The following is a 21,319-nucleotide window of genomic DNA, read 5'->3' as shown; positions in this document are numbered from 1 at the left end:
ATTGGATTAGCATCCGATGAGTGGCTGTAAGGAGAGCGGCCCCAGCCACCCGCCGCTGCCTTCCCTTGCGCCGCGGGGGACTCAGCCTGTCGAAGGTTTGGGTGTTACCCAACGTGATGTTGCCCTGCCTGCTACATGGAGAAGAAATAAACGCTTGACAGGCTCCTGGCCCCCCAAGAGAAATCTCCATCATGTCTCTCTCATGCGTTGTGCTGGGACGGGCCATCCCTTCCCTGGGGCCCAGCTTATCCCAGGCACCACTGCCATCCCCCGCTGGGGTGAGGAGGTGGAGCGGCCATGGGTGACGCTGCTGGGGGAGACACTGGGGCAGCTGAGGCAGCCATTTCTTTGGTGGTTGTGAAGGGATCTCACTGCCCAAGGGCTGGTGTGAGGCGAAGCTGGAGCCGCCTCAGGCGCTGGTAGGGGTGCAGCTGCTGGACCCAACTCAGCTGTCACCCAGAGCCCCGCGACAGGGCCGAGCCCACACCTGTGCTCTCAGGGAGAGGCTTTTTTAATTTAAAAGAGGAAAACAGCAGCTCAGCTCAGCAGGCTCAGCCTCCTCAGACTGTGTAAGGGCAAGGCCACCCCACCAGAGAAGGCTGTTGTGAAGGGTGGCAGGAGACATGCCTGAAGACAGGGACCTCGTGCCCCAAAACCTTGTTTCTGTCGGGGTGGACTTTGTCCACCATAGCCCGTGGAAAGTCAGCTATGCAATGGAGGCCCAACCCTCTACTGGTTTCTCCTCCCGCCTGCCCAAGGTAGAGGAGCTGCCCCACTGTGCCACACGCTGCCCTTCCCGTGCGGAGGGGACGGTGCCCGATGCCTGGCTGGTGTCCTGCCTGGGACACCATTTCCTGGCCTCGCTCTTGCTCTCCAGCCTCCCTTTTTGGAGCACAAGTCTGATGAGGAGCGGTTGAGGGAGCTGGGGCTTTTTAGCCTGGCGAGAAGGAGGCTGAGGGGAGATCTTATCGCTGTCTGCAACTAAGTAGGTTGTGGCATGGAGAGGGTTGGTCTCTTCTCCCAAGTAGCAAGTGACAGGACAAGAGGAAATGGCCTCAAGTTGCACCAGGGGAGGTTCAGATTGGATATTAGGAAAAAATTCTTCATGGAAAGTGTTGTCAGGCTTTGGAACAGGCTGCCTGGGGAAGTGGTGGAGTCACTGTCCCTGGAGCAGTTTAAAAAGCATTTAGACGAGGTTCTCAGGGACATGGTTCAGTGCTAGAGTTAGGTTATGGTTGGACTCGATGATCCTGAGGGTCTCTTCCAACTGTAATGACTCTACGATTCAATGATTTTTAACACTGTGGAAGTGTCACTGAATGACTGAGGCTACAGCCAGTCATGACTGTGAGCCTGGGTCCATTTTCTGTAAGCAAAGCTTGGCTGGCAGGAGCAGTTCTCCAGCAGTCTGAGCAGAGCCATGTCTGCAGAACAACCGCCACAGGCAGAAGGGGATGATTCGTTCTTCTGTAAACAAAGCAAAGACTTAAAGGCAGGTGCCAAGGTTTCTTAAACAAATATTTCCTAACTTCTTTTCAACAAGGGATAAAAGAACATATGATTCTCAAAAGCAAAGGATTAAAAACAAACAAACAAGCCCATTTTGGAAACGTTGAGGGCTTTGTTGTGGGCTCCTGCCAGGCCAGAGGGGAAGGGTCTCTGCAGCATGGGCCCTGACGTTCCCACCTCTGGCAACGAGAGCTCGTTCCCCATGGCAGCACAGGTCCTGCCATGGCCCCTCAGCATTTTGCTGAATGCAGTAAGTTACCCAGCACAAGCACGGGCAGACGTTTGTTTCCACAGCCCCTCGAAGCACAAGTGTGTGTGTGTGCATGTTCTTAAAGTCAAGTCTGTAAGTAGAGGTAAGATCTTTTCAATGCCTCAGTTGCTATAGGTGGCTCAGGTTGGTGTAAGGGAGTTTACAGGCATTTAGGATTGCTGAAAGTTACACGTGCCTGTTTTTGCTGGGAAGCTTTTTTTTTTCTTTTAAGTTGCAAACAACTTCTCAAGGTAAAATAGCCATCATACCAGAGTCCAGCGTGCCTGCTGTGTGCAGGCAGACATGCAAGCTTGTTGCAACTCCCTCAAGTTCCAAGTGTTTGGCTTCTTGGTCCTTCATAGCGGTGCCCTCTGCTTTTTGAAACATAACTTGCATTTTGAGCAATTTCTGATGACTCAATTGGTTAAATGTAATCTTCGAAAGTGACATAGAATCTTATTTTCTGTGTGGTGTTTGTTTATTTGTTTGTTTGTTTTTATGCCTACAAATTTTACCCTTAATGGTTACCATTTATTTTAGGTTAAGTAGTCTTATGTGATGATACTTAGAAGGACCTGTGTACTTAATGCCTGGTGCTGTTCATAAGATCTCTAAGGGAACTTTGGGGGCTTTTTTTAAGATGTATTACAAATAGTTAAGTGTTTCCGTAAGCATGCACGCTGTGTTAGAGCCGCTATAATTAAATGTAATGGCTACCAGCTGTCACTAGAGGCTGCTCTTAATACACTGTGGAGAAATAAAAATAAGGAAAACCTTCACACGTCCTCCATCTGCCATCAAGGAGAAATTTTTTTCTTTCTTTTACAAGAGGAAAAAAAGTTCATCACCATGATGCATCTGCACGGTTATCCTATTTATTTTCATTGCTAAACCATTGCTTTAACCATAAAAGAGTTCCGGCTATTACAACTCTGTGAGATTCGGCAATACAGGGACAAGCCACATTTCCCAGACCACCGATATTAATTTTTTCTAGTGCACACAGAAAATAGATCAAAATTTTTGAGTTTCATTTTAAGAAGTATTTGAGTAATAACTCCTAATTATAACAAAAAATCTATGTTTTACTTTAGCATATGTTTTTGGAGTAATACGTTTCCCATAGGAAAAACTTAATGATACTTCACTGATATGTTTTCTGATGCTTGCTCTTTTATGTTCTTAATCTTCCCCATCTGTTTTGTCTTTGACAGGTAAGGAGTCCTAGCTAAAATAATAAAATAAAAATCCTTTCAATATTTTGCAAAGAACTTAAATATTTTGTGCAGGACTGTTGACATGTAAACCAGATGTGTTTAAATAAACAAAACACAGGCTGTTTGTGTCACTAGGACATGCACATCAACCTGCTTTGGCAACTTAACTGCCTCTCTGTTCCCCTGTCCTGCACATTGTTTCCACGTTCACTTGGACAGCCCAGAAGGTACAACAAAAATTTTCCTGAGTAAACCCACCCATCCATTAGATCAGAATGAACAGTTTGTTTTGGCCAAATGAGGTGTTCTCCATTCTTTTAAAATGCAAAGATGTCTGAACATTTCTTGCCCTGTTCTGCTCTTGTCTAGCTGTGCACCTGCAGACATGAGGAGGGGACGTGGGAACCGGTCTGGCTGGGCTGCAGAGCCATCAGAGCAAAAGCTGCCATATCGGCGTGTCAGCATAGTGTCATGTTTGCATGAACGACATCCTTCATCTGAGCCCTGACTTTTCTGATGGGGCCACTTGAGTGCCAGCTAGGACATACTGTTTGCCTGCGTACCTGATTTCCCCTTCCTGCAACCTGATCTTAGTCGTAGCTGACCTGCCCCTCGGTTGTGTTGTTTCAATGCTAGTTACACGTTGCTGGCTCTGCTGGCTGTTCCATTTTTGTAATACACGGTGACTGACCCGATGTTCATTAAAACCAGTCCCTGCTTGCATCAGCCTTTCTCAAATTGCACAATTGTGTGCTGCTGTTTTGTGGCTAGGGTGATACCTGAGGGTGTAGTTTGCTCTGGTTCACCTCCTAGTTTGCACTGGTTCTCTTTCATGCCTGGAGCTTGTCTTTCCTCTGTTGCAGTCTGGCCAGGGAGCTCAGCAGTCCGTATGTGAAGCCAACAGTCGTGTTATTTTGGGGCATTCGCTGGGGGACCACATTTTTGTTTGTTTTTCTCCTGAACTAGGGAGGAGGGGAGTGAGTTTGTGCAGCTTGAATGAAGCTTTGTTTTCTGCTGAGGGAATGAAAAGCTGAAATTTTGTCTCGCCTGACACAGAAATGTTCCCTTTCACAGGACTGAGCCTTTTGGTTTGGAGTCCTTGAGGTGGTAAAGTAAAAGAAGGGCTGCATTTACAAGAGCACTAGAGGAGAGGAACACCCCTGACGTGCACAAGGTCAGAGATCTTGCGTGGGAGGTGGAAGACTTGGTGAATTTTTGTTTCTGCTGGAGAGAATTTTAAACCACATGTCTGCTCTTTCAGGCCGTTGCTCAAACCACTGTATGGTACTCCTCTACATTTCTAATTACTTAGGGCCTATTAATGCAGATCTGAGCTTATTAGCAGCCTCTGCTGAAGACATCCATCATTACTTAAAGTAATTATAAAATGCAAGGGTCTGGCAATCTTGTGTTCTCAGGTGCTCATGTGAAGCATCAAACTAGAAAGCTACTAATTTGCTTTTGATCCTGGCTATTATTTAAGTACCATGGGAGAATTTGAAAGATCAGGCCCAGTATAGTCTTGTGGAAGAGTTCACATGCATTTCTGTGGAGGAGGCAGAACTGAGCCTTGATCTGCTTGCTTTTTTTGCAAGCACTCCAGCCTAAGAAAAATGGGGAGGGGGGAATGACTTTTCATTAGTGATTTTGTAACTTCAGTTCCATAGGGTTTTCACCAGCTGAAGTTGCTTAATTAACCTGGGTGGGCCATAATTTCAGTTTGCTGAAAGTGACTATTTGCTAAAATAAATGAATCAAATCAGTTTTTGGCTGCCCACCAGACACCTGGAAAATCTGCTTCTTAAACTGCCACAGCAACTCTTTTGGCTCATAAGAATGTCACCTATGGCTTAACACCTTTATTGGAATAACATCATGCAACTTTTGCTCTGGTTAATAGGTATTAATACATCGACTACCCTATGGAGAGCATCCTGCAGTTGTTTGGTTTCTGGCTCCTTCTTTGCAAAAGACATAAAAAAATACTCCCGAGTTGCAGATTTGCCACAAGTATGAGCTCTGTAGCAGTGCGATGTGCAGTTCCTGGTTGGAGAGGCTTCTTCTTGGACCTGTGGTGTGTGAATGCATTGGGGAACAGGCAATACAGAATGGGAGCTCTGGAATGGCACAACCTCATGATCTGTGCTTGGCCTTGCACTTCTTGGAAGAAACCATACCAGTGACCAGTCTCTTGTTCACTGCAAACAATTAAAAAAAATCAAAAGCACTGGAGAGGATATTTAGAGGACACCTGACCATTTCATCCATCTCCAAAGGAAAACTAACATTGATGGTTTAAGCTAGGGTGAAGGTTGTATGATGGATATCTCATATATAACTGCCACAGCTATTTCAAATTGACTCTTGATTCTTACTAGGAATAATGACCCTGTATAGCCAGCCTTCCTTTTGAAGAGTTAGGCTCCACTCCTCTCTCAGACACGAATCCCTTCCTTTCCCTGACTGCCTGGTTCTTGAGACCATCCCTAGACATTGTTTCAGCATCATTAAACCACCAGCAAGCAGGTATCAACTTGATAGCAATCTCTGGACATATATTAGTGAAGAAGAGAGGGTTGATACAGAAAGTTTTTCTCTGAGTGAGGGATTACTGAAACAACCCGTGAGTGCTACTTTAGAACAGTGTCTCTCAGATACTATGTCCTGGCCATGTTTTTCAGGATTCGGTCTTCCCTCACAACTCTTTAGAATCGAGCTGAGAAGCCAGAAGCTTTCAGGCTTATCTGGACCAAATATATTTCAGATGCTTTTACAAATAGATTTGTGGTTTTTTCCAAAGTGCATCTTAGAAAAGTTCAGATGTCTGGGCAGCCATATGAGTTACTATAATACCTGTGAGCTGGAGAACTTTTCCTTAGTCTCATATAGCTATATATATCTCGACTAGTTTTCCTCATACAGGCATACATTTAATTTTCATAGGTGTGTATGTGAAGTTGGAATACCTCCAGATCAGCTGGCTTCTGCCTAAACACTTGGGAAAGCAAAGACGACCTTGTTTGACCAACTTTCATAGTTGGATACACATAATACAGGATGAAGTTTTAATCTGGCAGTATGATGTTGCTGCTGCTAGCAATGGGATGAGGTCCTATGCGTCTGGCCCTGCTTAGCTAGTCTGTCCTGCACCCATCACAAGCTAGCTTATTCCCTTTCACCTTGAGTCCCAAAAGCTACTGGAAGACATTACCACCCAAAATGATGGTAGCCAAGATATGCCACTGGTCATTGTGGGAAGACCGGAGGGATGCTTCATAACCATGACCTATTTCAACAGTGAGACACACTATACGTATATGGTATTTTTTTATGTCTGTGTGCTTTGTAGTGATCTTAACTACTCTTTAGAAACCGACTCAGATGGGGAGTTGTAGACGCCTTGATATTTGCATTGGTGTTATTCATTTTTTGTTCTGTGCAGTAATACAGTGTTTTTAGCTGTTTCTTTACCTGAACCATCAAGATAAAGGATTTTCATGTGCCTATCAGGTTTACAGCCTCCTGGGGCTCATGGGCTCAGGCTCCATAGGACGCGCAGCTGTGGCTGATACAAGAAGGATTTGCAGAACTAGTGTAAGGCAACACTGCCACAGTCACAAGTGGTCCCTCTTTAACTCTACCACATTGCACTTTGATTACTCAAAGCATTTTGCTACCTCACCGCGAGCAATAGCTTTTGCTATGGTACGATAGGAACAGCAGAACCTCAAAAAACTGCGTGAATCTAAGGGGCCAGCCAGTTCTGCACTCCCTCACTTGACTTTATCAGTGGAAATTCCTTCCTCACTGATCGAATGACCGAGGGAAAATTATCTCTTTTTAAAACAGTTCACATTTCTTTGGATTCAGTTTCAAATTGGCATTCTTAAGCTTATCACAGACCATTTGTAAACGCACTAGTTCCTGACTGAAAGATTTAGCATGTACCAGATTTGTTATCCGTCTAGGACAAACAGTCTGAAAGAGGCACATGCCATACAGTACATTCTCTATGAGACATTTAAAGGTAACAAGAGCACTGCATAATCTAAAGAACATTATTTAAAATTGACAGAACTTTTACCCTACAATAAAAGCAGCCTTCTTCTAGGGCTTTTGGATTTACTTCCATGTTCATTTACCCACTTAAGATTGGTATAGAAATCCAGTTAACCTTTCTGTTACATCGAAAGTAGCCAAGCATCAGCCAAATGTCTCTCTGATCCAGTGCAGCTCAGGCACAAAAGCTGCACGTGGTCCCTTCCGAACAGAGCAAGAATTGAATGATAGGCAGCAATTGCTGCTTTAAATCCCCTTCTCCATCCATTCAGGGTCACAAGCCCTGTAGTTGTTCAGGCTTGTCCTTGGCTTCTTGCTCTCTCTTTGTCTCAGTGGTATTTTTTGGTTTCTCTCCGATTGACCTTTATTTTTTTTCTACTACAGCAATACACAATACTACCAATATGTGCCTTGTCTTGAACAGGGTATGTCTGTGTGATTTGGATGAAGGTTGCTTTTGCTATATCTTTCGAGCACTATAGAAAATCTTTATTACTTATGTTTTCCTTGATTAAAGCCTCCTACTGTAGCTAGTAATGTTGGCAAGTCTGCTCCAACTCAGTGGTAGTAGGGGCTACGTGTAGCAAAGGATACAAATCTCGTAAATTAACTACTTAATCTTGTATGATTCCCATAGTACCCATACCTCGTACTTTCCTCCCTACGGCAAATTGTGGCAGAAGCCTGTGAATGGTTAGAGAATCTTTTTTTTTTTCTGCCACATTTCATTAAACCTTCTCTGAAAGGGAAAACAACTGAGCTAAGTGCCTGAACATCTTCGTAGCAGTGTTGCATTGTTTCATGGCCAGCTGTAGTTAAAAACTTTCAATTAAGACATACAGCACCGGCAGTGCCCAGATCATTTTTCTGAGCTGATCATACTCTTGCATAGTCACAGCGATACAACATGCTGATAGCCAGTGTTGCAGTGCAGTGATGCCAAACCAGTTCATGACCTTGAAACCAAGAGAGCTGATGTTTGGCTTCTGTTCCTTCGATTCACTCATCGGAAGTAGAATCACGAAGGCGAGTTGACGTGTGTCCTACTGAGCAGGCAGCTGCCCCAGGACAGCCTCTCCCGGGGTGCTGAGCTGCTGGTAATTTGGGTGTGGGCAGCAGCTTCGCTTTCACCATCCTCTGTGTGTGAATCTGAGCCAGGAGAAAAACTGGAAGAAATTGCCTGGCCCTTTGCCACCGCTTTACCTTGAAGAGCAGCTGGTATCTGTAGCAAGTTGTAACCACTGTTAGTCAAAATCTTGTCACATTTTGTTTCCTGGAGGCAAATGACTGACATTTTCCTTTGACAGGACAACTGACTTGGTCACCAGATTTGTCTGGGCTTGTCGCAGCTATTTGGGGATCTAGGGAGAGGCCCGAAACAGCACCAGCCCTGAATCTCCCGGGGAAGCCGGGTAAAGCATTTCTATCTGGGACCGTATAAGCTCCTCTGGAGCCCTGTGTGCCATACCAAGGCCCAGCAGCAGGAAGAGCTTGTACTGGAGGATTTCTGTACGAGAGCCATCTCTTCAACATCTCCGGATTTCCCTTTGAACAGCACTGCAGGATGAAGGGAAGAGAAGTGCTTTTCTATGTTTCTGTCCTCTCATCTCACTGCAGAGTTTCCTGACAGCTGTGCCTAATCTGTCCCAGGGCTACTTACTGGGAGATGCTCTGTGGCCCTGCTCCAGGGCATCCGGACAGGGACCGGCTCCAGCTGCTCCCCTTCTGCTGCACCTTTCCACTCAGGACACCAGGGAGAAGGCAAGGAGGATGGGGCTGGGGCTCACATCTGCTGCTCATCTGGCGTCAGGACACAGGACATGGAAACCTCGGAGCTCCAAGGCACCCCAGCTCCCAGCTTGGGAGGGGCAGGCAGAGCAGACCCACTGCCTTCTCCAGCATCATAGTGGCAGAGAGACTTGGAACAGAGAGTTGTTTCTTTGGTGCCTGTGCTTCTGCAACAGACTGAGTTGCAGCAGTGGGACTCATCTGTCCCCTGTGCCTGAATTTGTCTTTTTTTTTTGTGTGTGTGTATTTTCTCAGAGGAGAGAATAGATTCTTCCCCCTCAAAAGTCACTGAAACTATATGTACAGCATAGCTGGGCTATGTAACAGCTGCGTTTCTATATGCCAGGCAGGTTTACCACTTATTAGAAAAAGTCTGAGATTTCCAGGTAAATTTCTTAATTTTATTTTTCCCTCAGAAAAGAGACAGTGAGTACCATATGTCTTATTTGCAGTAATGACTGCCACAAATTCTTCTTTTGAGAAGATTTAGAAATAAGACAAAAATAATGAAGGCAACCTGTACCCCAAGCTACAGAATCCCAATAACATTGAAAAAGAAGCTGATAATATTGATCCCTTGTGTACTGATAGTTAAACTTCAAAAATTAATGGAGAGGGAAGCTCAACTGGCCTTTCTGTGGTATCAGAGTGCTAAGCTAAATCCCAAATGCAGAATTTTTACAGCTATAAATATAGGGGATCATTTTCAGACAAAATTAAAACTACTGCTTAATTCCCTTTCCTTCAGGAGAAAGCTCCTATGAGGTGCACTTGGAAAGGAATCCCTGAGTGTAGTAGATTTACTACTGTGTGAACCAAGAAGTAGCTTTTCAGAGCAGTAAGTGGAAGGAATGAGACCAGCCTGATCAGTGAGGACCCCGATTCTGCCATCACTTGTGCCTTGAGTAACTTCAAACATTCATCCTGTTTGTTCAGACAAACTCACCTCTCAAAACATGAAGCTATTCTTGTACACAAGTGCTGGCAGGATCTGGGATCAGCAACTGCACAAATATTGCTCTACCAGTGGTCTCCTGAGTGTTTGTAGAGAAAAATATTAGGCCTTGGTCCTCTAAGGTGAGAAATCCACATTGTTAAATATCTCTGAGGATCTGAGTGCCCAGAATGAGCGCCTGGTATTTTTAACAAAGACTTTAAGAGCCTAGTTGTTGTTCTATCCACTCTCGTATTTCCTCCCTGTTTACTTTTAGCCATTCAATGTTGATCTTCACCTGCTCAATTGACTGACTCCTGGGCAATTCTCCTGCCCCAGCATCAGGATATGTCTCAAAGAAATTTTCCATCTGGAAAAGAGAGAGAAAAAGAATTGACATGAAGCGAGTAATGCTGCTATTTGGCACGTGGTTTTTGTTTTGGCTGGGAGAGATATTTAAGCTCAGGCTAGTAGCACTGGGGTAGTTTTACAGTAACTCATACTGTTTAACACATTTAGAGGATAAAAATTCAAACTTCCTGGCCAGTAGATTGTTAAAGATACTGACTTAAAACCAAGAAAAGTGCTGTCACCATACCTGCCAAAGCTGGAGCTCGGTGTTGAAGTTTTGGCTAATGGTTACTATTCGACCAAGGTTTCTGTTATTGGTAGTGAATCTAGAAAAACAATGAAATAAATGATGTTTGACACAAAACTGTTGAAAAAGAAAAGGCACAAGTAATTATCTGAAGCTTAAGTTTCTAACTGTGCTACAGTAAAACAGAGGCACTCATATTTTGGGATTTCTGGAAATACTTGAAAAATAGTACTCCTATACAATATCTGTGTTGTTCTCGAAAACATTTACTGATGGAAAGATCTCTTCCGCGGTATTTTTCTTCTTTTTAATTAGTTACTTATTGTCTTATGTTGACAATTAGGTGTATTGCTGCTGAGCAATGCAAATGCTGTCTAGTTTACAGCTCTAGGCTTGCAAGTGTACTTCGCTTCTGTGTTGTCACTAGGCACTTAGAAAGGAGAAGAAAGGAGATAGAAGTCACTCAAATAGGGAAAAGCAAATGAAAAGTTTGCTATTACTTCCACTGCTTGTCTATACATCTGCTGCTTATTGTTACTACTAGAAGGATATTAAAAAAAATCCATACGCTATTTTCTTGTCATGAAATCAATAGAGTGGAGAAACTGACTAATTTCCATCCAGATTTCTATGGTCTTGGTAGAACTTTCTATACTTTTTAATCACCATTTATTGGTAGTGATCATTTAGGGGAAGAATGGTTTTCAAGTTAGCAGCAAAGTACTTTTTCACAGCAGGTGGATACAACTACATTGAATAGACTTTCCGTTTTCATTATGTAAAGGCCAGTTATTATAGCTGTATAGTGAAAATATAGAAAAGTATGGAATATAACAAGATAGATAGATGGTTGGATGTAGACCTAAAGTTTCCAGTGAGTTCATTAATGTACCTATCAACCAAGTACTGCCAGTTCACTCGTATCCAGTCCCAGGCCATTGTCTTCCCATAGGTGTTATATGAGATGTATCTCAGGACTGTGAACACATCTTGGGTTTTGATGAGGCTGGTGTTGTAAATATATTTCAGATACCTGTGGGAAATGCCAGAAGAATCAGTGAAAGCCTTTCATGAAGGATGATGGAAAGCAAATAATAAGTTAAGACTTTTGGTGTAAACTTAACTGATGATTATGATAAATTATGCCATGCTAATATCTATATTTCTCAAGTATTTGCCACCAGACTCTACAGCCTGTTTCTAAGAAGGAATATTATTTTTGGTTACAGCATTTTAAAGGTGAACTACACTGATCTAAAACATAAGTACCTGTTGAAAACTGTGTCAAGAGATAATTGTATTGAAAGAAACCTAAGCAGTTAGGCTTATCTTCAGAAAGTAAGTAGGGTTTATGTCTCTAAGTTACTTCAAAATAGCGCAAACCAATTGTTAGTCCTGTATTTCAATAGTAGTGAAAAAAAGATTGGATCACTCAGTAGGCCAGCCTATTTGGATAGCCAAGCACCAAAAAAAGTGATAGTCCAATCTATAAAGACCTTATGGGGACCATGAGTACACACGCAGATGACTTGCTCAGACTGAAATCTGTGCTGTTCTGAAACTCTTATCCACATAAAACTACAATTCATCTGGGCACAGTATGCCTGCAAGCACTGCAGTTATACTTCTAGTTACAGCAAAAATGGTTTTGACCGATGGAGTGTAAGGATCCCTCAGCACACATGTTTGCAGGGAGATGAGTAGCCTGGAATGAGCAGCTGCAGAAGAACACCCTTGAGCTGTTGTGTGCTGGGGTTAAGGATTGCCTTCTTTTTTCCCATATGTAAGGCACAATTTTCTCAATCTGTTTGCTTTTTTCCCCTTCCTTGTCATTTTAACAGTAAACTAAGAGAGAAGCTCTCCCTGCTTTAGGGGGGATTTTCATTTTCTGCAAATATAGGCTGATCTAGCGAATTAATTCATGTCTTAATCATGTCAGCAATTAGTTATTGAATGGCTTTAGGTTATGGCAGTCGTGGACACAAGAATGTAGGAATACAGCCGCTTCCTACCACTATTTTAGTTACACTAACTCTTATATTTACTCTTCCCGAACCTCCTATATTTCCTTGTTTCATCTTGTTTAAACTTGGTCTTCTTCCAGGCGGAGACTGCTCCATCTTATGATATTTAGATAGGGCTCCAATATAGTGATGAATGCCCCTGCTAAAGATGTTTGCCCACCTCTCTGCTACATGATACAACTGCATGCAAAGGTATCAGATAAAGTGAAAGGAGCTGGTGTGTCCGTGCAGAGCAGCAGCCTGGGGAGATGGTCACCCGGTCTGAGAACTGGACCAGGCTCCCCGGCACTGCCATGGTGGCACGAATATGTCTTCAAGGAGCATTGTGACTTCACATGGATGCCTTCATAGTTCTGTTAGTAACAATTACTCCAAGTTGTTTGCCTAATTTTGGCTACTTAAAAGTTAGACATCTAGTCTAAGCAAACCCCCTTTGTAGCCAATGACGGGTGACTTGCAACACCCAAAAGCAATTCTTCCTGCTGATTTCAAATCCCTTTCCTAGTCTGGTCTTAACAATGCTCTGGAGGTCCTGCCTCACTTCGTTGATTATAGAGGAAATATAGAAGACTAATTTTCTCCTGGTGCTTTACTATTAGGCAGCTCAAATTACACAGGGTGAAACTGTTGAAACAGCTGAAGGCAGTTGACTGTGTGCAGAAACGACCCTGTGTTCAATATCTTTCCACTGAAGGAGCAAGCCTTTTTTTCTGCTATAGTACAATCTCAGAGGGGGTGTTAGATAACTGGTTGTGAAAATGTGTTGCATTCCTCATGCTGTAATCTGACAAAAATGACAGCACACAACAGAGGAAAGAGGGGAATGAGCAAATGGTGACCAGTTGCTTGTGTAGGGAAAGAAAAATCTGCACGTCTTTAAATCACCTGTCCAAAAGGGTGATGTTCTTCACTGACGCCAGGCCATACAGCAGCTTTTCTTTTTCTTGTGCTAATGAAGTTTCTTGGTATTTCTCAAACATATAATTCCATGATGACTCATTGCCTGAGTTCTGCATTCCATAGCGATACACCAGGAGTCGGAGATTTGCAGAAATACTAAAATAAAGAAACAGTACTTGAATATTCTTCCCCCTTTCCCGTTTGAGGTCTGTGAACAAGTCACTTGCTATGTTCTTTGCCAGCCACAGAAGTCATGCACACTCACATTTTTCCTTGCAGCCATTGCTCAAATAGTTGAGAAGCGCTGTTCAAAGAGTCTGTGTCATCCATACTGCAGGCAAAGTCTAGAACAGATGCACGAAGAAGCCTTTAAAAGTAAAGGGGAGAGAGATATTTTCCTACTGCTTAGCGTTCCTTGGATGTATCAACAATATGAGAAGAAAAAAAAAAGATTGTTCAACCTCTCTAAATGGTCTCCAGTATCATTCCACTGCAGTTGATTCACAATGGGTTTTACCAGGGAGCGAAAATATTCCTGGGGTAGAAAAGGGAGTTGGTTACTTGTGTAGATTTCTTTAAATAACAATAGATTTGTATTCATAGTTGTCTCTCCTTCATTTTCCCCAGAACTAGCATCTTAAAGAAAAAGTAACACAAATATGCACATGCACAATCTTGCCGGATCACCACAGCATGACAAGTCTGAATGCTTGCAATACTGATGCACAGGTACGACGAAGGAAACCTGCTCCTCTCCAGCCTTGTCTGTGCTCTCAAATGAAGGCTGGGGTACAGCAAGGACACAGGACCGCAACTGTTTTCCAGAGATAATGCTGAATTCAGGTCATGCTTATTTTAGTGACCGTTAAATCATGTTCAGCATGTTAGGTCAACTAACAAACCTGCCCACTGCCACATTGAGATGTAGTCGTCCTTTGTGCTGAGGACAGGTGTCAGAGATTACGCTGCCATACACATAGATCTTTATTGGATGCAAGACAGCCTTGACTAACAAACATCTGTACTGTGATTTATGGTGATGGCTTATAGCATAATTGGGAATAATTTCTTTCCTCCAAGTGCATAGTCGTGAATTGAGATTCCAGGTAATTCAGAGGTCAGTACTAAGCAGTTTTCAGCACTTTTTCATGGAATAATAGAATCATTTTGGTTGGAAGAGACCCTCAGGATCATCAAGTCCAACCATAACCTAACCTAACTCTAGCACTAAACCCTGTCCCTGAGAACCTCATCTAAACACCTTTTAAACCCCTCCAGGGATGGTGACTCCACCACTTCCCTGGGCAGCTTGTTCCAATGCCTGATAACCCTTTTCGGGAAGAACTTTTTCCTAATATCCAGTCTAAACCTCCTCTGGTGCAACTTGAGGCCATTTCGCCTTGTTCTATCACTTGCTGCTTGGGAGAAGAGACCATCCTCCTCCATGCTACAACCTCCTTTCAGAGTATAGTAACAAAAAGTAAATACTGATAGCTCAGCAACATTGAAAATCACTTGAACTTCAATATTATTGCTGTTACAGATGCTGAATTGTCAGATCCAGTGATACCACGCAGGAATGTTTTTTTTTTGCTTTGTCACCTGAAAACGGGGATAGAGATTTGTATCATCTTCAAGCATGCTTGCGAGGTAAGTTACAGATGATATAAGTCTATCCCAAGGTAAATAGTCTGTTTCATTTATTAGGTATTTTGTGAGCTCCAGGGGAACAGAGTAATTCACAAGTCCAGGTCTGTAGAAGGAGAAAACATAACTTCTGTTATTTTAATGAATTTGATGAACTTGGTTCTTTAAAGATATTACGACGCTATTTACTTTAGGAGGTTTGAAATAATAAATTTTGGGAGGGGGAAAAATTGGCTGGAATGTAACTTGGGTGGTGTTTTCCAAAGAGACCACTGAGGATCACTGTTGGTCAACACCTCGCTGCAGGAGCTCTCACTGCCTTCATCACGCAGCAGCCCAGTGTGCCCACAAGTGGGTAGCCTTTAACTGATGACATTAACTCCTGTCACACAAAAAGGAATTGCTAGCTCTGGGGACATCCTGAAAGGCTGAGGAGATTCAGACTTGCAGGGTGTCACAGAAAGTCACCTAAAGTTTATCAGTGTCACCATGGCTGAGTACAAGAGCTAGAAGTTTCCAAACGATTTTCTAAACAAGATAGCTGAGGTGGTAACTTCCTAGTGCCATGCTATGCATTGTAGGCATGCCTCTGATTTTCTGGACACCTAACTTCTGCTGGAGTGCTTCTATTATTGTTACTTACATTGCAAAAACACCCCTTTCTAAGACCTGTGCAATTACAATCCTTTTTTTTTTCTTTTTTCTTTCCCTGTCACTGAACTAAAGGCAGTACTTCTCTTGACTGCATTAGTACTGCAAGTTGCCAATGCATACTTGAATTTGCTTCTTTTGGAGGACTACAGACCAATAAACAATTAAGGCTTGTAACAAATTCAGAAATTTTCTTTCAGCCACCTGAGCTGAGTTCTAATTAGCAGGCAAGCGAAAGTGAAAAACTTTCATTGAAATCTCTGCAGGGAATTAGTTTACCTTGCTAAAGAAAAGGCATCATCCAAAATCCCTGCACGATCAGCAGCTGAAAAATCCTGTGTGAAAAGAAGAAAAGAGTGATCAAGAATAGATATATTATTTTCAGGAAAAGCAGCCTCTACAGACCTTTGTAAGAGACCCACCAACTGGGTTAATGTTATGACACTCACTTTGTAGTTGTTGACTAGAAGAGTGCTTAACCTGGCCCAGCTTTCACTATCATAATTCACTCGATAGAATCCAATGTGGTCTGGATTAATGTTTGCAAAAGTATTAGGAGTCGATGTTATTGTAATTCCTGCAAAACAAACAAACAATGACCAATTTGTGCATCTTATATGACACAGACATCACTGGAGATTCCTTGACTCCAAAAGTAATATTTGGTTTTAATGTATATCAAAACAAAATCCAAACCTTAATATTATTTATTTATTTTTAAATGGCTGTGAGTAAAGATTATAAAGCTATTATAGGCTTTAATGAATGCCAACACTTGTCTTAGAATAGTGAATTGTGTGATTACTTGGGCCAGCTAGTTTGTTAAATTTAAAATGGAGGTCACTGTGATGAGAGTTAGGATGGTGAAAATTAGTGTCATTGCAAAAACTACGAAATTGCAAAGAAACAGTTCTTGCAAATATCTCTTTTAAAAGGTTTTTCACTCTCATGATTACTATCAGTTTTAAAATTCTCATACTTTATCCTGTGTTAATTTCATTTTTTCAGTTTATCTCATAGAATCATAGAATGTCCTGAGTTGGAAGTGACCCACAAGGATCATTTAGTCCAACTCCAGATTTCAACTAACTTTTAAAGGGTTTTCTTCACTGTACTCTTCTTTGATTCAATTTCTGTGGCTATAGATAAAGGAATTACAAAACAGGCTGACATTTTACTCTAGCACTTATGTTTAAGGAATTTCCCATTTAAAATGAATCCTTGAGAAACGTTCCTTTCTCAGGAGCTTGGCCTGGTCGAGTTGGTGCTGCTAATTATGAAAGTTTATCTATTGCCCATTGAAAGCAGTGGTCTTCAATCTGTGGTTTGAGGGTGGCTGGGGTTAAAAGTACTTTTCTGTTTGCATGTTCCGTGCAAGGTATTCTAAAAGGCATTTTTTTTCCTACAGTCGCTGTTTGCCCTACTAGCCAAGATTTTTATGGATGTAGAAGTAAGCACCTAATTGTGCCTTTGCAGACTTTGTCAAGTTAATAGCCCCTTGTAGGCCATGGTAATGTCGTGTGGAATTTAGAAAAGGAAATTTTCTTTGTGTTAATCTCTGACTTGTATCATGACATAAGACATTACTGTTTGTTTTCGCACGAGTACTAAAAGCAACCAGGTTAAAACAAAACAAAGCAAACCAAAAAAAACAGAATGAAAGACAAATTGCATTTTAAATAGCTAACATTCAAATAAGCACAAGAAGAGAAGAGCTGATTGTGGTATTTCTGAAATTATAATATATGTTGAAATTTAAAAACTCAAAAAGTTAGTACTTTTTCTTTTTTTTTTTTCCCCAATTTTTTCCCTTTTTTGGCCACTAGAGTTGTAGAATGAGAAATTCAGATTTGACCTACCCGTGTAGGTATTTCCCCATTCCTGAAATCAGTATTAGAAAATGTGTTTAATCATTTGTAGCTCTTCTTGTTCAGCTGAACGTAGATTGCCAGTTTAACATGCCACAGATGCATTCATCGGCTTCTCACTTCACCTCTTTTCTTAGACTTGGCAGAGAGCTTAGATAAGTCCCATTGATTTTAGTACATCATAACTAAGAGTATGCTTAGATGCTTCCTTGAATAGGACTGGATTTAAACTCATGCCTAACCACTTTACTGAATTTGGCCTGAATTGCCATAATGTCAATGTGTATAGGGGAAATAATCATCTTATTGCAGAAATGATTACTAACTTCAGCACAACCAAGCTGTGTGCTGGTTCCTGGATCTGAAAGCTGAAAAGCATGAAAGTTAATTCTGTATTTTATTTCTTGTTAAGGACATTGAAAAGCTTTATCCATCCATTACCCTTAAAAGAAAAGTGGAAGTTTACCTGCAGAATCTGATATGTTGTAGAGAGTATAATTTGTTGACGTTCCAAGTCTCCATTTCACTGGTATATTCCACCTGTAACTGAAATTAAAGGGAAAGAGAATTAGATGACATTTGAAACCAAATACTAAAAATAAAACACCAATGGATCTTTTTATTTGTTTTAATGCTTACATCTTGTTTTATGAAGCCAGCTGTGTGCTTATGTACATATACATTTACCAGATATGCCGTGTAAAAAAACACAGCATTTTACCAATAGCTGTTGTTTATGTTGTAAAGATGTTTCTGTGCTATGATACTCTATTCAGGCAACAAAATATCAGATATTCGTGTGGTATGATTGGGACAGATATATTCCCTGAAAAGCAAAATAAAAATTATGAAGTGTCTGAGCATGTTCATGCTCTAGTGATGGGGAATAGCAGTAGCTTGTCTTAAAACTTTGTATTTATCAATAGTTCTCAAAAGCAAGGGAATGGCGTGAGAGTTTGTGCATTGACTGACGTTGATGTATTAGTCAAGTTAATACAGTACTGTGTTAATTACATGCCTAGAGTTAAATCTGAAAGCTGCACTTTTTTTTTTTCTTTTTAAAATGAAAATCAATGGAACTGCTAGGGCCATCTCCTTCTGAATGCAGTCTTCACCTCTTGGTGACTCTGTGTGCTGGAGAGGGTAATCATTACCCATAATCAGAGAAAGACCATGTGGATGAATTTCGATTATGCTGTACTACACAGCTCTGGAACATGTGGCCCTGCTGAACAGTATCTTCATGTCATGGCAGATAATCATCTAGCAGGATACAAAGAAATTAATTTAGTAAAAGATGATTGTGTGTGGTTGGTGTTGGTGTTAATGTTGATGTGTCTAGGGCTTTGTGCATTCACCAGTTAATCTTTGCAATGCTAACTTGAAATAAGTGGTTAAGTATTAAAAAACCTTTTTTACACATGGGAAAACTGAAACAACTTAAGCAACCACTGCGATACAGTCAGTAGGACCTCTTGCCTTTTGCCGCTTATTTTCCTTATCCAAGGCAACCTTAATTCCTCCATTATAAAGCACTGGGAGCCAAATATGACCTTACTTCTTGCTCTTCGATTCTTTGAGTACCTTCAGGCTCCTCAGTCTGGGGGTGCCCAGGACGAGGCTCAGACATTTGGGCTGGAAGGTAGTCATGGCACAGCCTGACTGAGACTGCGACCCGGCAGTCAGGGAGGTAGGCAGCAGAGGATGCCACGAGCCACCGGCATAGGGCTGTTAAAATTATTAAGCCCTTTTGAGCAGTCACCTGCTGTTTCATGTTAGCATATTACAGTCCATCCCAGGGAGATTTTTCTTCCATCTTAAAACCCCTAGTGACAAGTGCTACAGGAAAACCTGAGTCATCTTTTTACAGCCCTGGATTAAGTGAATGGTCATTAACTTCCAGAAAATATCAAAATGAACACTACGGTATCTCCTGCTGCCTCCAGAAAGAAAGGTCAGCTATTGTTCTGTATCTTCCAAACAAAAGTATCTTGACAGATTTATACATTTTTAGGTTTTACTATTTCTCCTATGGAGTTTACTGCCATGGAATTTAGAGAGGTTCCCCAAGAGAAAACCTACACGATTTTTTTTTGTTTTCTTTGTATGTTCCTTCAGTGTTCAGAGAATAAAGCATACACAAGGAATTTTCATTGCTTAAATCAAAACCCCACACCCAGACATGAAATAGGCCAGTCCTATCTGGGGTAGAGCCTCTTTGGGAGCCTCCTCATCCCTGTCTTTGAGGGTGGAAGGAAGAGGTGTTGATTTTCAGTGGATTGACTTTCAGGCAAGGGAGTAAGTCTGTTCCAGAATAGATCATATCAGCATTAATATATATTACTGCAATTTATTTTTAAGTCTTTGACAAAAACTACGTATTTAGAAACAAATTCCCCTCTCACTTTGGGAATAATGGGGACAGTGCACAGCTCAGCTTCTTGACAGATTAGGTTAGGAACAGTTTTGGGATTTCTACTCAAGAAATGACAAATGTGATGTACTGTAACTCTTGACTGAAGTCAAGCAAAAGTAAGATTCCTGAGTCTGCTACCTCAGAGCACAGCACAATTAGTCAACATTTTTAACACAAAGAAGTATTTTTGCCTGAATAGTCTATAACACCAGCCTTCAGAAGGCACAGTGCTGTGGTTTGCAGCTAGAGTTACTTAAAAAGCCTGCAAACTTTTCTGCTTGTATTGGGATAAATACAAAATTGCAAAATTATCTCATCGCCACTCTTTTGATACCTATCCAAAACTGCCAATACCATGGGCCTTCTCATTGCTCAAGATTTTTCTGTTTAATCAGAATGAATTCAAGTGGCCACAGCTGTTTCTTGATTTTCTCCTTGTCCCTGCTTTTCGTATCAAAATAACTAGTAGAAGCTAATGGAAAATTGCATTTGGATAGATTTAGTTCTGGTTCATATAGGCAAGTTTTACTGGTGTAGTTGATTGGTATAGTTCAAGGAATGAGACTTGCCTAATATGGGTTAAATTGAATCTCTTTCACTGAAATGTTAGCAAAGTTGTATTGCCTCAAAATTTGGGCTGGCTAAGAATATCCACAGTGCCAGATCTGAGCAGTTATTCAGCTGGTTAATGCCATGGTGCAGCCGAGCCATTTTTCTGTGCAAGTCCATCACCCCACAGGTAGGTTCATCTCCCCTCAGGTTAGTCATCTGTTAGTTAAGAGATATGCTTCTGTACAGTATCCTACCTGTCCTGAATAGGGCAGAAGAATGTCTGCAGCTGGCTGTCCAGCCACATGAGAGCCCAAGATGTCTAACTTTGACTAGATAACCATCTTTTGGATGGATAAAATTAGGCAATAGCATCCTGAGTTAAAAAGGAAATAAATTGCTTCACAATGCAAATTAATAACGTTTATACACGACTAGCTATTTCGCAGTAACTCATGTTTTAAAGACATATAGAGAAGACACTGTATTGTAGGTGAAGACCCTGTGATGTATTATAGATCCTATACCATATAGGAAAAGGAATAAGTTACTGTGGTATAAAATACCTGGATCATGGTATCTGGTTTCTGGACAGAGACAATTTTCTGTCAGTTTTCCTTAGTCTGGCTATCATTTGCAGTCATTCAATGGATGACTTGCAATCATCTAAGCTGTCTGTGTGTGGAAAGAAAATTTTCTGAGGGACTCTGTCCAATTTTACTCTGCCATGTTTGAGAAAGAAACCCTGAGACAAAGGGCTGATGCTGTCCTAAACTTGAAATATTTGTATCTAACTTCCTGTTGGTTTCTTTTTAAAAACAAATGCTAAGAGTAAATTTAGCAAGAATGGGTATGACACTTCCTACTTGTATGTCAGCTGAAGAGAGTATCTGTACAATATTTCTGCCT

The 21,319-nt window shown here is 41.6% G+C and overlaps 1 protein-coding gene across 1 annotated transcript in view; it reads right to left on the bottom strand.

Moving 5' to 3' along the window:
* Positions 1 to 9,977: 9,977 nt before the first annotated feature.
* The window catches only part of ENPEP (glutamyl aminopeptidase), a 35,057-nt gene continuing 23,715 nt past the window's right edge, over positions 9,978 to 21,319 (bottom strand). The window contains exons 11-20 of the mRNA XM_065634404.1: positions 17,912 to 17,991; positions 16,027 to 16,154; positions 15,857 to 15,912; positions 14,882 to 15,032; positions 13,741 to 13,814; positions 13,545 to 13,646; positions 13,265 to 13,435; positions 11,248 to 11,388; positions 10,356 to 10,434; positions 9,978 to 10,127 (exon numbers count right to left, since the gene is read on the bottom strand). Of these exons, the coding sequence (XP_065490476.1) occupies positions 9,978 to 10,127; positions 10,356 to 10,434; positions 11,248 to 11,388; positions 13,265 to 13,435; positions 13,545 to 13,646; positions 13,741 to 13,814; positions 14,882 to 15,032; positions 15,857 to 15,912; positions 16,027 to 16,154; positions 17,912 to 17,991 (1,132 nt within the window). The remainder of the gene's footprint in view (positions 10,128 to 10,355; positions 10,435 to 11,247; positions 11,389 to 13,264; positions 13,436 to 13,544; positions 13,647 to 13,740; positions 13,815 to 14,881; positions 15,033 to 15,856; positions 15,913 to 16,026; positions 16,155 to 17,911; positions 17,992 to 21,319) is intronic.

The sequence above is a fragment of the Caloenas nicobarica genome, chromosome 4 (assembly GCF_036013445.1).
Source record: "Caloenas nicobarica isolate bCalNic1 chromosome 4, bCalNic1.hap1, whole genome shotgun sequence".
NCBI classification, from domain to species: Eukaryota; Metazoa; Chordata; class Aves; order Columbiformes; family Columbidae; genus Caloenas; species Caloenas nicobarica.
This window is presented reverse-complemented; position numbering and strand designations above follow the sequence as displayed.